This window comes from Pholis gunnellus, assembly GCF_910591455.1.
Source record: "Pholis gunnellus genome assembly, chromosome: 8".
NCBI classification, from domain to species: Eukaryota; Metazoa; Chordata; class Actinopteri; order Perciformes; family Pholidae; genus Pholis; species Pholis gunnellus.
Window position 1 is genome coordinate 12,909,563 of NC_136534.1, and position 15,035 is coordinate 12,924,597.

The 15,035-nt window shown below is 40.6% G+C and overlaps 1 protein-coding gene across 1 annotated transcript; it reads left to right on the plus strand.

The window, feature by feature from the left end:
* Nucleotides 1-5,170: 5,170 nt before the first annotated feature.
* oprd1b (opioid receptor, delta 1b) lies at nucleotides 5,171-9,212 on the plus strand (the record flags this gene model as incomplete). The annotated part of the gene is made up of 3 exons (XM_079165317.1): nucleotides 5,171-5,406; nucleotides 8,105-8,460; nucleotides 8,683-9,212. The coding sequence occupies 3 exons, from the start codon at nucleotides 5,171-5,173 to the stop codon at nucleotides 9,210-9,212; spliced, it is 1,122 nt and encodes a 373-aa protein (XP_079021443.1).
* Between the last annotated feature and the right edge of the window lie 5,823 nt (nucleotides 9,213-15,035).

Below are 15,035 nucleotides of genomic sequence, written 5' to 3' on the forward strand. Positions count from 1 at the left end.
TCACAAAGTCCAGTAAGAAGCCCAAAGCTCTCTGAGGATGCTGCAGCACTACACAAATAACAATATTCCAATTTCCTCTAAGTGATTGCCCACTTGTGCCGACACCTCAGTAGCTTACAGACTCATAAAATCCTAAGTACCTAATTTTTGCATATGCCAATTTAAAATGTTACACTCTCTATCCAACCCTTTCACTGTCCAATTACAATCACGGAAATGTTAGAGGAGGAAAAAGACAAGATCCCAACAGAAATGTGTGGATTTTAGGAGACTGTATGAAAATGATTGCAGTGGGGAGGAGTTAAAACAAAATACACAATCCTGACTAACTAACTTGCAGAATTTTATGAAGGAAACATAATGCCAACTGGATTAGATATCAGATTAGATATCAACACAATGACAACATTTTGTTAATAGACGTGTGTGAAAAGTCGCAGACAATCCTGCAATACAATAACTGCCGTAGTGACAACAGCAATAATGAAATTAAGGTCTGGTTTATTCCAGAAAGTATCTGACCCAATGTGATTATCAACATGTAAATAAAACCATGATCTTTCACTATAACCAAAGTGCTTGTGTTGCCTAAACCATAGACAGGACTCAGGATCAGAGACTGCTGGAGTCAAACGCCAAATGCAGTACTTAAATGAAACATTTTGTCTGTTATTAATCCGGGCAGCAATTATGTTTGCAACTACAACGTAATTGAGAAAACAATTGTGTACCATATAAACATAATTCATTTTCTTTTTTTACAAATACTTTTTTATTGAGCCCAAAAGAAATTCAGCCACCAAATGAGTGAAACGGGCCCAGGTACCAGCGCTCTTGGTGCTGATGGACTTGAGCAATATTTTCGCAACCAAATCTTATTGTTGGATGAGAAAAAGTTTAAACATCCGCCCTTTATCTCCTGACGTATATAGACCACCCTTGAAAATGAACAAACCTCCCCCTCCTCTGACCCCCCTCGCCCTGATAACTATTTTCCTACAGTCCCTAAATCCTAAAATGCATAAAAATCTAACTGTAAACAGCTCTTCGTCGCAGCCATCACACCAACAGTGTATTTATTATTAATACCCATGATGTAAACACGCTACATGCCATGTATTTCTAGAAGATGCTTTAAAATATTCTGTTTTGATGTGAGTTTCACTACTTTGAGAGTTTAAATATTTTGGTGTGAGACAGATTAGCAGACCACAGCATGACTCTTTCTGTTCTGCACCTCAACTGCATAACAACACAGCAGGGCATCTGTGGCTTCTCAGTTTAATAACGCATAAACGTACACGCTGCCCCATCACGTTTTATATGGAAATTGTGTTTTTTTTCGCTGACAGACAAAAAGAAAATGGTGTAAGAACATGATGCTTCAAAGCTTGTGTTCTTGTTCATCTCTATGCAAGCTACCTCTGTCACCACGGCAGTTAATAGCTGTGCTATATTGACACTGTCCGCACACAGGTTTTATTTAATAAGGTTTTGACTTAATCTCCGAGGTTAATTAAAAGGAATCAGGTTGATGGCTGCACAATCCCTCCATGCTGTGAAGGGCAAGCCTTCTGTTTTGTTCTGCTCCAGTCTTCCTTCTTTTCTCTGGTTTATTTTGTGGTCATTCAGTCACAAGCATACAAGAACTATTGATCAGACAAAGACATGTCTTGTGCACTCATGAGGATTGTGACCCATAAATATTATGAATGTCCAGCTCCCCGAGAATTACAGATGAAAAGTAGTGTCGGGTTGTCAGGTTTCATTATATTATTTCTTGGTGTCACTGTGACGCTTGTTTTGTCTATTTTTGAGTCTGCGTAAATCCTGTCCTGCAGAAAAGCATCGATGAAAGATCACGCTCCCACAGCTACGGATTAAAACGTGTCATTGTTGAGGTGAAACGGTAACATGTGTGATGGTTAAAATGACATAACCACATAGATTTCGCTCTAATGCGAATGTGTTTATACAAACTAATAATAGTCCGTGCTTACCCAGGAGTCAGGGGAAAACACAAGTTCACACATAAAGGTTGAACGGGTCAGACATATGTTCTAAGCGTGGCTTGGCGTGTGATTGTTGGCGATGCAATGTGACAGCCAGCAGAGGTTCAACTCTCCGCTGTGCTACAGCTTCGTCAGCTGCAGAACAAACAACTTGAGACCTTACCAAAGCCTCGGCACGTGTTTTCTTGTAGTTCCTCTCACATTTATTACTGCATGTGCAGAGAGATAAAGGCAACATGGAGAAATAAAATGTCAAGATATTATACTGTATGTGTTCCTTTTTTCTCTGACCTTTCAGAAGTTATGGAGCATACCAGCCCATTTCAGAAATGCTGTCGTGCATGAGACATTGCAACCGGATAGCAGATCTAAAGCATAACAGCAGCAACACATAAAATATGAAGAGACTGGGAGTGCAACAAGTACCACAGCTCAATCGATGCAAGATGTTTTGTAAGTGTTTTAAAAAATGATTCGTTAAGATTGAATGAATCAGCAGCAGCTGAAAGTAGCCTTTTTTTTTATTTTGTTTGATCATTTATAAATCAAACATGCATCATCATCGCTCCATCCTGACGCAAGACCCCAACATGAAGCCCACTTTAAATTGTCTGCACTCTGTTTTCCCTGCCATGAATTTGATGGGTTCGGTTAGGCAGCGTAATGCTTCCCAAGGTTTCCATTGGGCTGATGAGTGATGCGAGTAATCATACTGCCTGTACGAATCGTGAATGATTGTCCCCCAGGGGAGAACATAAACACCACAACAGCAACAGCAGCATTTCGTCCGTGTCGTCTTTTGTACGGTATGTCCAGATCCATTTCTCTCTCTTTTACAACACATTTTGACCACATCTCAAAATTGAGTACAGAGAAAGATGGGGAACAACAGAGAAAATTGCTCATCATGTACACTCAATCTTCTGCCATTACAGAGAGCACCTACCCTGCACTACATTATAGTATTTTTAGCCCTCTTCATTAGAGGGATAGATAGCCCTCGAATCTAACCCTGTATGTCATCATACCTCCTGCAGCAGTAGCAGGTGTCATATACTGTTCTCCCACACAGCTGTAACTGAAATTAAACAGAATTTACTTCCTGAACTGCTGTGTAAGTCATTTCATGCTAGCGGGGCGTGCCACAGTCCCATTGTTGTTGAGATTGTGATCAGTGCTTCAGTGTCAGAGTTGTAGATATACGGGCAAGATAACCGTCGAGACCAGAATGTACTTCTGAGCCCTCTGGAGGTGTCGTGGGCTGAATTCAATATGTGAAGGGAGGCGTCTGTATAACAACCCATGCAACCTCTCCACCCCCACTGCCCCCCCCCCCCCCCCTTTTCATCTCACACTCTCTCAAAACCACTCACCCTTAGATATCTGTTACATCAGATCAGTTTTTTTTGTTGTAAACCTTAGACTTTGTGTAACAGAAAAGCATATAGCTCTTTCATCATACCGACATTTTAAAGTCAAATTGTTGTCCTCTGCTTCTCTTTGTCTGACTCCATCTGGAGAAAATTAAAATTTTGATCTCAAGTTGTCGTTAGATAAAAAAGTTGGGGGAGCACAAAAGTGATTAGGATACAAATTTCATTGCAATCTATTCAATATTTGTTGAGATATTTCAAACTGGACAAAAGTGGCGGTCAATGGTTGAAAAATCACCAACTGACACCCATAGATCCATGCCGCTCGCATGGCTAAAAACTCCTCATGCTGAGAATTAGGCTCATCTGTAGATGGCCAGAAATCTAAACAGAAGCTGCAAACAAACATCCCTCATTAATGAAAGACAAATGAGCTCACTGAACTCCTAAAATGAGCCAGATCATTTTAATTACTGCTCTTCATCTTATGAAGACACGTGTGGTCTATCTTTAGAAGGAACAGTAAAGGAGAGGCGTCAGAGCTTTTGTTCAGCATGCCGGCCCTACTCCTCTGACTGTCCCTCTGATGGCGTTTGCTTGAAGGCGGATTTTGTAAAAGTCACTTTGCAGAGTGCATAAAGACTGCCACAGTTATGAACGCTACAAGCAAAGCCACGGGAGCATTTTGATCTGGCTGTGTTCAAATAAACAATTACCCCTGAGAGGCACTCTCAAACAGACTGCACACTATATGTGCATTCGGCAATTTCAGCAGACACACGATCAGCTGCATGTTCCTAATGGCTTGTGAAGTTCTCAGTAATGGGCTACAGACAGCTACAGATAAATGAGCACTTTGATGGAAATTGTGAAAAGACACATCTGTTTGGCCTTAAAAGTCAAACATCTGTGTAATTATGGATTTATGTGACATGGTGACAGCTGAGCAGGTCAATCATAGTGCTCAATTGATTGCTTGCACAAATGTAATGCCAAAAAACAGACTTCTCAAATAAGGGCCTGCATCAATGTGTTTGCTCAGCTGTAATACCAACACAAGTTAGCAGGCAGCAAACGTAGAAGATAACGAGACAATTTGCAGGATTCACTTCAAAATCCACACACTTAAATTGCTGCTATAGGCTATCAAAACCATCTAAATATTTAATCAGCCGAGCTACTGACAAGTACTTACATCACTCTTGTGGTTTAGTAAGGTCATTTAATATACAAAACAGTCAGTCCCTCTAATTGAGCACCCAGTAACACAAGCCTCAGGCCATGGTGAGTGGGAGAACCACCTGAGGGTTGAAGGCAGGCAGCAATATGGCTCAACAAAGCCTGTCTAAATGAGCTGCAACAATGGGATTTAGTTTGACTGGCATTGTTTGATCAGCTGCTGTGTGCCATGGCAAACAATAGGCATCCTTATTGGATAACAGTCATTAAGGATGCAGTGCGATTAAGTAATAAGTAATATTACATGCTGGAGCTAATTAAAGCACTTTGACAAATGGTATCCCTTTGGGCAGGGTAGGAATTACGAAAACACTTCTTGTTTTGTGGAAAGGGAACGTGCAGAGACGGACAGCGAGAAAGAGAGAGATAGAGAAATAAAGAGAGAGAGAGAGAGAGAGAGAGAGAGAGAGAGAGCGCGCGCTAATCTGCTCTGTGCGCCTCATTACTAATTTGCCGTTCAGTTCTCGTGCGCTCCTGTGTAGCCTACCTGCTCTGGAAATCTCTGACTTCTCCATGCGCCACAATCTCACCTGAACTTCTTTAGAAATGGCTCTTCCTTCTGACGCTTTTAGTGATTTTAACGACTCGGTCTCCATAATTCCTCTCAATGTTACGTTCACCGAGGATCCGCTGCGCGTGTTCTCGAACAGCAAAGACACCGACAAGGCTGCAGCCAGGGACACTACAAGTCTCATCATCGCCGTTTGTATCACGGCTCTCTACTCTCTCATCTGTGTGGTGGGACTGCTTGGAAACGTACTTGTAATGTACGGGGTGGTCAGGTAAGAAATACATGATAAACTATTTAGTAAAAAGACTATAGTGGTGTTTTTAAACAATGTAAAATGTCAGAAAAAACTGTCGGTAATTTATAATTTATGATTTAGATGTATTTGCCCACAGTTTCGGTGTGCCGCTCTCTCACACACCCACTCACAACACACACACACACACACACACACACACACACACACACACACACACACACACACACACACACACACACACACACACACACACACTCACCTACACACACACACACACACACACACACACACACACACACACACACACACGAGGGGGGTGGGGGTGGAATTAGTACCACAGCGACGACTGTAGTACTAATTCATGTATTGCAGATTCTGAGGATTCAAGTCATGTAGATGTGTTGTTGAACTAATGCATCTTAAAAAACAAAGCAATATATAATGTATATATATATATATATATATTCCCTCCTTGTAGAGCTTGTTGCTGCAGTTTAATTCAATAGGACCCACTGCAGTCATATTGTGGACTAATGGATGAATCCATCTTTAAAACTGCTCAGATGGCGTTCAGAACAGAAAAGGAAGAAAAAAAACCCAATCACCTCTGTAAATCTGAAATAAAGGAGGAGTTTAAGAGGATTTTTGAGCAGGAAGAAACTTGTTACTGTTAAATGTCAAACAAAGTCACAGGATGTCATTAAAATGTATGTTGTTTCGTGAGGCTTGGATCTCTGTTCCTGTCTCCAGCTCCTGCTCACTTTCCCCAGGCCACCCTCCTCTCAGTCCCCGGTCCTGACATCCTCTATCCAGTAGATACTCTCTGTCATGTTCACCTAACATCCTCTCCCCACTAGTCACATGTTTCCATTTGTTGGATTTCATGCCCACAACTTCACCTGCATTTCATTCACTCGCCAGCCACTCTCCACATAAGCTCACGCCCCTTTGGTCTTTGTCAGATCAACAGCATGCCAATGCAGCTTCTTGTTTACGGCCTGTTTACCTGCTATCCTGCCTGCCGGTTACCTATGTGTCAGACTGCTATTTTGACTTTTGATCACTGTCTGCTTTTTGACAATAAATCGCTGAATTCATCCTGCTGCCTCATCCTCTGTCTACATTTGGGTTCAATCCTGTTTCCCTGCATTGCCAATCTTGACAGTATACATGAAAAAGTCATCATATGGTATGTAAAAAAAAGTAATACCTTAGTATGTTGAAATAAAGTAAAAAAAATGCCATTGTATAGTATGTCAAAAATAGTCTTAGTATAGTGTCAAAAGTTCAAAAAAAGTCATAGCATATTTAGAATACTAATAATGTAAAGAAATTACCTAAATAGTCATCGTAGAATAGTATATTAGATCTTACTATATTAGATAAAAAAAACGTCTTAATAAGTTAAAGTATAGTAAATAGTAAGTCATAATATAATATGTCGAAAAAACGTCAAAAAAGTAATAGTATAGTATGTCGACAAAAAGTAAAAAAACGCCATTGGTATGTCCTCAAATGTTTTAGCATAGTGCGATGAAAAAACGTCTTAAAAATCCAGGTAAAGTATGTTGAAAGAGCATAATTTGTTATCCCTGTTAGCTTATCTGGTAAAGCGTGTACCCTGTGTCCAAGGTCCAGGTACTAACCACGGTAACCTTGGTAAAACTCTGAGTATATGTTAAAAAAACGTCCATAAATGTATAGTTTATAGTGTGCTGAAAAAAAGTGATCGTTGATTTTGAAACAATGCTATAATATAGTATGTAAAAAAAAAGTGTCATACTATAGTGTGTCGGAAAAAGTCATAAACGTCATACTATTGTATGTAAAAAGAAAATTATAGTATAGAATGTTGAAAATACATCATTAATAATCGTTTGTCAAGAATTTAAAAAAGTCAGCAGAAAAACGTCAAGAAAAATCATTGTAAAGTATATTCAAAAAACTTCTTAAAAATGTATAATATAGTTTGTCGAAATTTTTTTATAGAAAGCCGTAGTATAGTATGTCGTAAAAGAGTCTAAAAGGGTCAAAATGTGGATGTCGAAAAATCGTCATAAAACGTCCTTGTATAGTATGGCATAGAAAAGTCAAAAAGTCACAGTATAGTATTTCAAAATAAGTCATAAATAGTAATAGTATAGTTTGCCGAAAAAAAGATATATCATAGTATGTCTAAAAAAGTCATAAGAAGTCACAGTGTAGTATGTCGAAAAAATTCAAAAGTGTCTTGTTCCAGAATGGCGTAAAAATATAGAAAAAACAAAGTAAAAAAGTGATTGTATCGTATGTCCAAAACAAGTCATGAAAAGTCAAAATAAAGTACGTCCAAAAAAGTCATAGTATAGTATGTCAAAAGAAGTCATAGTATATATAGTATGTCGGAAAATGTCATAAAAAGTAAATACTATGAAAAGTCATAGTATGTCGAAAAAGCCATCAAAAGTACAAAAAAAGAATCTTGAAAAAAGCGTTTAAATTCATTTTTTATTTTTAGTTTGATTTGTTTATGGCGTAAATGGGCGATCATTGGTTTTAGAGCGGAAACGCATCAGATTAAACAGTAAATGGGTTTCTCACTTTGAAACGTTATATTGACAGTCATTCATACTTAGCATCTTCTTTGTGACACAGCAGAAGGCAACAACAGTTCAGCTTGACTGTGACTCAGAATCAGTTCAAAGTTCTCCGTGCTATTCCTCTAACCAACCAGGTACACCAAGATGAAGACCGCCACCAACATCTACATCTTCAACCTGGCTCTCGCTGACGCTCTTGCCACTAGCACCCTCCCCTTCCAGAGTGCCAAGTACCTGATGAGCACATGGCCCTTTGGGGAGGTACTGTGCAAAGTAGTCATCGCCATCGACTACTACAACATGTTCACCAGCATCTTCACGCTCACCATGATGAGCGTGGACCGCTACATCGCCGTTTGTCATCCGGTGAGAGCCCTGGACTTCCGCACTCCTGCCAAAGCCAAGCTCATCAACGTCTGCATCTGGATCCTCTCCTCCGCCGTCGGAGTCCCTGTGATGATCATGGCTGTTACCAAGGTGACGGATAAAGGTGGGGAGATTTCTATTGTTGAAGAAAAAAAATCTGAAAATGACCATCACTTTGCAAAAAACTTCCCTTTCTAGGCACAAGCTTTTTAGCTACTTTAGTGGCAAGTGTTGATTTTGGGGAGTGATCGGGCCGTAAAAGAGAACATTTGAGCTGGGTTATTAACTTGAATTAGCTTCTCCACATGGCCCTCTATTAAAATTCTAATTGTTTTAACTCCTCTAGGAAACACTTCTTGCGAACTCAGATTCCCCAAACCTGAGTGGTACTGGGACACAGTGATGAAAATCTGCGTGTTCATTTTTGCCTTTGTGGTTCCCGTCCTGGTCATCACCATCTGCTACGGTCTGATGATCCTGCGGCTCAAGAGCGTCCGTCTGCTCTCCGGCTCCAAAGAGAAGGACAGGAACATGCGACGGATCACCCGCATGGTCCTCGTGGTCGTGGCGGCCTTCATCGTCTGCTGGACTCCCATCCACATCTTCATCATTGTCAAGACCATGGTGAATATTGACCGCAAGAACCTCCTGGTGGTGGCCAGCTGGCATCTGTGCATCGCATTGGGATACACCAACAGCAGTCTCAACCCCGTGCTGTACGCCTTCTTGGATGAGAACTTCAAAAGGTGCTTCAGGGATTTCTGCCTGCCCTATCGCTCTGGCCTGGAGCAGAGCAGCTTCTCCAGAGCGCGCAATAGCACAAAGGAGCCTGTGTCCGTTTGTGCTCCTGCGACGACACAGAGACCGCCGGCCTGACTAGGCGTGGATCAGTGGGGGGGGGGACAAGTTCAGGATGACCTCCAGACTGAGGACACACAGTTCTCCACCACAGGAGTCTGAGTCAGCAGATGTAGGCTTTTGACCAGCTATTATTGTAAATTATCGGTTGTGTTTTTGGTCTCGCATAATGAAGCTTGTGAGACACAATTCTCCACGGATTGTCGTTCACAATGATCACAAACTTGTGTGTGCCTCTGCATAAGGATACAACTGCATGCACACCCGTGGAGTGTGTATGAAGCACATGCATGATGCAACCCTATGAACAAACACACTTACAGTGCAGTCAGAAAGTATTGGTATAGTGGTGTGTTTTTCATTGTTTTGTCTGCACAATAATAAATAGGAGGTTAAAGTGCTGACTCTAAGCTTTAAGGCTGTTTGTAGGTCTTCACGTCCATATTAAGTAAACAATGGAGGACTGTGTAAACATTTCCCCAAATGATCATATTGTCAGGCAGGACATAGATGCTAAACACACAGAGAAGGCTACCAAGAGGAGTCTTTTCATGGCCAAACTGTGGTCAATGTATAATTGGCCGAGTGAGTCAGTCATGTGACCCCAATCCAAGAGATCACGTGTTTCACTTGACGAAGACCAGACTGACTCCAAAAATCCCCTGTAGCAGCAAGAAGGATCAACAGGGAAGATACAGCTATCTGCTTTAGCGTGTGGGTCTCAGACTTTGTCGTCAGCTCAATATTACAGATGACTTTATGAAGAGTTTTGTTAGCTTGTAAAATTACTGTCTAGTCCCTAAAATTGTGGTACCATATAAAGGACTACAATAAGTTGATGTGACACCTTCAACTTAAACCTCTAGCTACTTTTCTGATCACTTGTGGGCAGAGGAAATAACCGTAACCATTGACATATAATCACCCTTAATTTGTATGACGAACTTTCCTATTTACACATTTAGCCGTTACAGAGCAACACTATCGTACATTTTAAGTCTGTTTCTGGCAACTCGAAACAGGATGGTTGTATCCACTCTTCTTTTATCTGTGTTGCTGTATCTTTAGCTGCTAAATGCTACACTATGTTCACTTGCTAGTCGCTAACGGTGTCTTTCTGCTGCTTGGTGTTGTGTACAGTCACGTTTTGGTCCTTTGCTGAAAGCAACAGTAAGAGAGCGGTGAGAGTGAACCAAAACGGTAAAGTTGTGGGTCCGAATACCAAAACAATTAGCTGACAAACGAATTACAGATGAAAAAGCCCCACGCACAATCAAGAACAATTTTAAAGAAGGTTAATGAATGTTTATTACCAGAGAGTCATGTTTCAGTGTCATTCTTTTCCACTTTCATCCCTCCGATCTTTGTGATAGACGCCTTTAATGACATGAAAATGCGGCCTACATGATTAAGCAGAGATGACTGAGGCTTCCAGCGTTTATTCACCATGAACATCAGTGTTCAGCTGACTCATTGTACTCCTCTAGCAGTTCGGCTGCTCTGTTTTCTTTTTTTGTTGCACAGTATTCTTTGGAATACTGTGCTGACAGTAAACTGAGGCGCTGAAGGGGAACGTTGCACGGCTGTTTCAGCTCATAGTTGTGACTGAATGACCTCAAACTGGCATTGAGGCCAGTCTGAATCGTATCAAACACATTAGCAAGGAACAAGAAGCTTCCTATACATATTACAGCTAATGGACACGTTTCCACTGATGATCTTTGGACACACGCAGGATGAGATTAGAGCAGCGTGGAGACTTTTTTATTTTTTATTTTGAGAGAACAGTCAAACCGATGCCTCTCATCTTGCCACTGCAGCAATGCATATTTGTTTAAAATGTTTTTATTTATTAAGGATAAAGATAATATTGTTCTGTAACAGCATATTAAGTGGTAATGTGATTTATTTTTGTTTCGATGTGCTGTCAAGCTGTTGTATCATTAAGCTACACTTAATTAATTACTAAAATCAAATGTTATAGAACCATGTATTTACACTAAGTGCTATAAATGTCAGGTGAAGCATTCAAAATATTTTTATTCATGTCGCCTGTCACCATTGCTGTCGGAATATAGTTTGTAAATGTTTTCTGCAGCATGGTTGACAATATGATCAGCTGATTTTAAAATATGTACCGTAAAGCCTTATTCAGCATTGTGTTCTTTTTGCAAAAAGTGAATTGTCTTGTTGAGAAAAATGCTTGATCTATAAATGTTTTCACATTTTGTGTTTCAGCAGATACAGTATATAAAGTACCGTATATTGTATAAGTGTAATAACTGTTTCAGTCTTTTGATAACATTTATACAATCGTCATATGGAATAGCATAAGTTGTATCTTGTTGGTGCTTTTTAAAGATATCGTTGTAAATAACTTTCAGTTTAAATCCAATATTTGGTTTTCTGTGGTTGTTACTACAGATGTTGACATTTGAACTCTTTGTAAATGCAAGTGAAGCCTCATGGTGTTGATGGGGCACAGGGACCTTTGACCTGTTGGTCAGCGGCAACAAGTCACTGGGACAAATACACATTATGAAATACGTCCGGGATGGTATTGGAGTTTCTGGTGACCAGATACATTGGAGAATATACATAAATACACATACATGGAGAGTTAGCTAATTTCACAATGTATCAATAAAAAACACAGCTAGTGATATTGTATATTTCATTATTGTCAACAAATTTCACATCAATAATGCATCGGCCTGTCTCTCAATACTTTCTGACTTCCACAGCCTGCGGCTCTCAGCCCCATGGCCATTGGTTCCTCCTGAAGATGTCTATCGAAAAAAGAAACAACCCCAAAAAAAGTGTTTTTTTTCTTCTTCTTTTTTCAAAAGTTTGTTGTTTTCTGAAAGAAGATGTCCGCTGTAGTTTTTAAGGAAACTAGAGTAAATGGCACATTTCTTGTGGGACTATTTTCAGCAGCAGTTTGGTTTGAATTTGGTCCAAAGACAGCTCAGATTTATTGATGTCTCTAAATTGCCTGTAGGTGTGGAAGTGAGCGTGAACGGTTGTCTGGCTGTATGTGTCGGCCCTACGATACTCTGGCAGCCTGTCCAGGCTGTACCCTGTCTTCGCCCAATGTCAGCTGGGATCGGCTCCAGTCCCCCTGTGACCCGTAACAGGATAAGTGGTTACGGATGATGGATGGATGGATGGATAGAAGCAGCAGAACTGTGTATGTGTGTGGGCTAAAAATAAACTACAGTGCACATGTTCATTCTAATGAAGGAACATGTCAGCCAATGCATCAGTGTGGCTCAATTATGTGTTTTTAATAGTTTTGGACAGTATGGAACTCTATGGCACAGAGGAATAAGATGCATCAGGATCATTTCAGTGTTGTTTCTTTGTCTTTTCACACAATCTGTTGGCAAGACAAATACAAGCCTTATCCTTTTAGCTGTTGCTAAAGCTACACAGGCCAAAGGCCCTGAGTGACACATATTCAGACTACCACTTGTATCCGTTTCTGTATCCTCATTTTTGAGAAAAAAAAGGAATAAAATAAATCTCTGCACTATTTTTTTTTAAATAATTAAGATTCTCATTGAATGTGGATTGTGTACTCTTGACTGCACGGGTCAAACTGCAGTGCAAGTCAAGTGCAAAGATTAGTTAGCACTTAAATGACGGACGCCAGTGAAGCCCACAGCAGATGTGTTGAGAATGACGAACTCTTGTGGTGTTTTTGCGTTTGTTTGCATTCATCTGGTCTTTAATTTAATTTCTTGCACACATTAAAGGGCTGAAATAACTGACGATGTCTCAGAAAATGGAAACCTTGTTAAGAAGTCACCCTCAATTATCTTTCATATTCCTGTGGATGTTGAAGGACGTCACCCAAATGATTTGAAAGAGAAACAGTCAGTTGGAATATCTCAGAAGCTCCTATACAAGAAAAAAACACACAGACTATTCAGACCCAGACATCATAGAACTCCCACCAGGACCCCGACCAGATGGGGGCATTGAAGATGTCCTGTGTGCTACAGAGCATACAGTATGTTCCCAATGCAATATACATGGCTCTGCCTATATTTTCACTGCAGACAAATGAAATATTAAAATGAATAATTTAGTCAAACACCATAAGCTGGCTCCTGACTTGGCTAGACTCCACACTGTTCTCTTTAAAGTGCGAATACTAACGTTTTAAGCAACAGAGCAGTCCGATCTATAACACTTGCTGTCATGTCTGAAGACCCTACAGAAACAGCTCCGTTCTGGGTTTTGAAGCCTAATGTTCGTTTTCTCTGAGAGCTTGATCGCAAATGCAACAGGTGTTGTGTTTGTGCACAGTTACACACAGAGAGAGAAGATAGACTAGTTTCAGAGCAACACAGGGATGATTAGATGCTCTCATCTACTGACCTGAAGTAATGGTTCCTCGTGCACTCAAACAGAGGGAAAGAACAACAGAGAGGGAATCTAGCCCAAGCGTTCACAACAGTTGAAAATGCTTCTATTCCCTTGTTAGCATCAAAAGCTCAGAGCGTTCAATGGCTTGTTTTCTGTTTCATCTGGCTGATTCTTGTTATGTGACTTCCCCTGCTTATTTGTCTGTGCGGGAGAAAAGATATCCACTTGTAAGTGAGAGATTGGTTGCTTGGCCTTGATGGAACACAATTATCTTGTTTTTGTAGCTTGGATAAAAGCACTTGACTTGAGCGCCATTACAGCAAAAAATATTGCAGCCACAAAAACATTTCAACATTACAGATGTTCATGCGTCTCAACAGCAGACACCTACACGTAAGCGAGGCTATTCACACAACACAGCATGTCGGACTGACAACCTGTCAGTGCTGAGTGAAAAGCATTTAAACCCAAAACTAAAGAAGGAGAGAAAAGACACCTAAAAGAAACAACTATCTAGATAACGATTATGCTGAGATTCTGGTAATGGATATGGCAATTTGGTCCTGTTGCTTGGTGTGACAGAATCCTGCTGTGACACAGATAATCAGACCTCCTGGTTGTTTACGAAATGCCAGAAGTGCAAAAGCTTTGAAGCAGTAGCAGTTTTACTGGATGTTTCACAAGGAGGAAGCTACTTTTGTTTTCCCTGCTGAGGGACAGTAACAGGGATTCAAACTGGGTGCCATCTGCCAGCTGAGAGTCACAGGGGCTGTATGAAAATGATTGGGGTGCTGAACCTTATATTATACAGACTTAAAATGTATACAACTAGTTTAATTGTGTAACCATATTTAAATGTTAATATTCTTGATGGAACTTCTAATGCGTGCCACCTATTTGGAACTCAACCGATGTTACACGTTTAAAGGTATTGGGTCATACAACTTCACATGTGAAAGAAACATGTATCAAAACCTTTTGTGGCTTATACACACACACACACACACACACACACACACACACACACACACACACACACACACACACACACACACACACACACACACACACACACACACACACATCAACGTCAACCACAAAGGTGATTTATGTGATCATACTTTACGTGGACCCCTGTGAGTAATTAGCACAGAATCAATATGACAGCGCCAGTAAATTACAAGATAATTCCATTAAATGAATGAGTCACACACCATGGCGATCATGAAAAGGGTTTGATAGCTGTTGTCACCTGATCAATGTAACAGACATGTAACCATGCATCAGATTAAGAGATTGGCACTGTTTACAAGGCCCCTGCACATCTGTTGGTCCTCCGTGCAGCTCCTGAGAGGCCCTCAGCCCACCGGACAAAGAGTCCAATCTATCAAAGCAATCTCCAGTAATTACAAATGTGGTCCTCAGGCGATGGAGTACCAGCAGCTTAACAGCAAGAGCGATACTCGT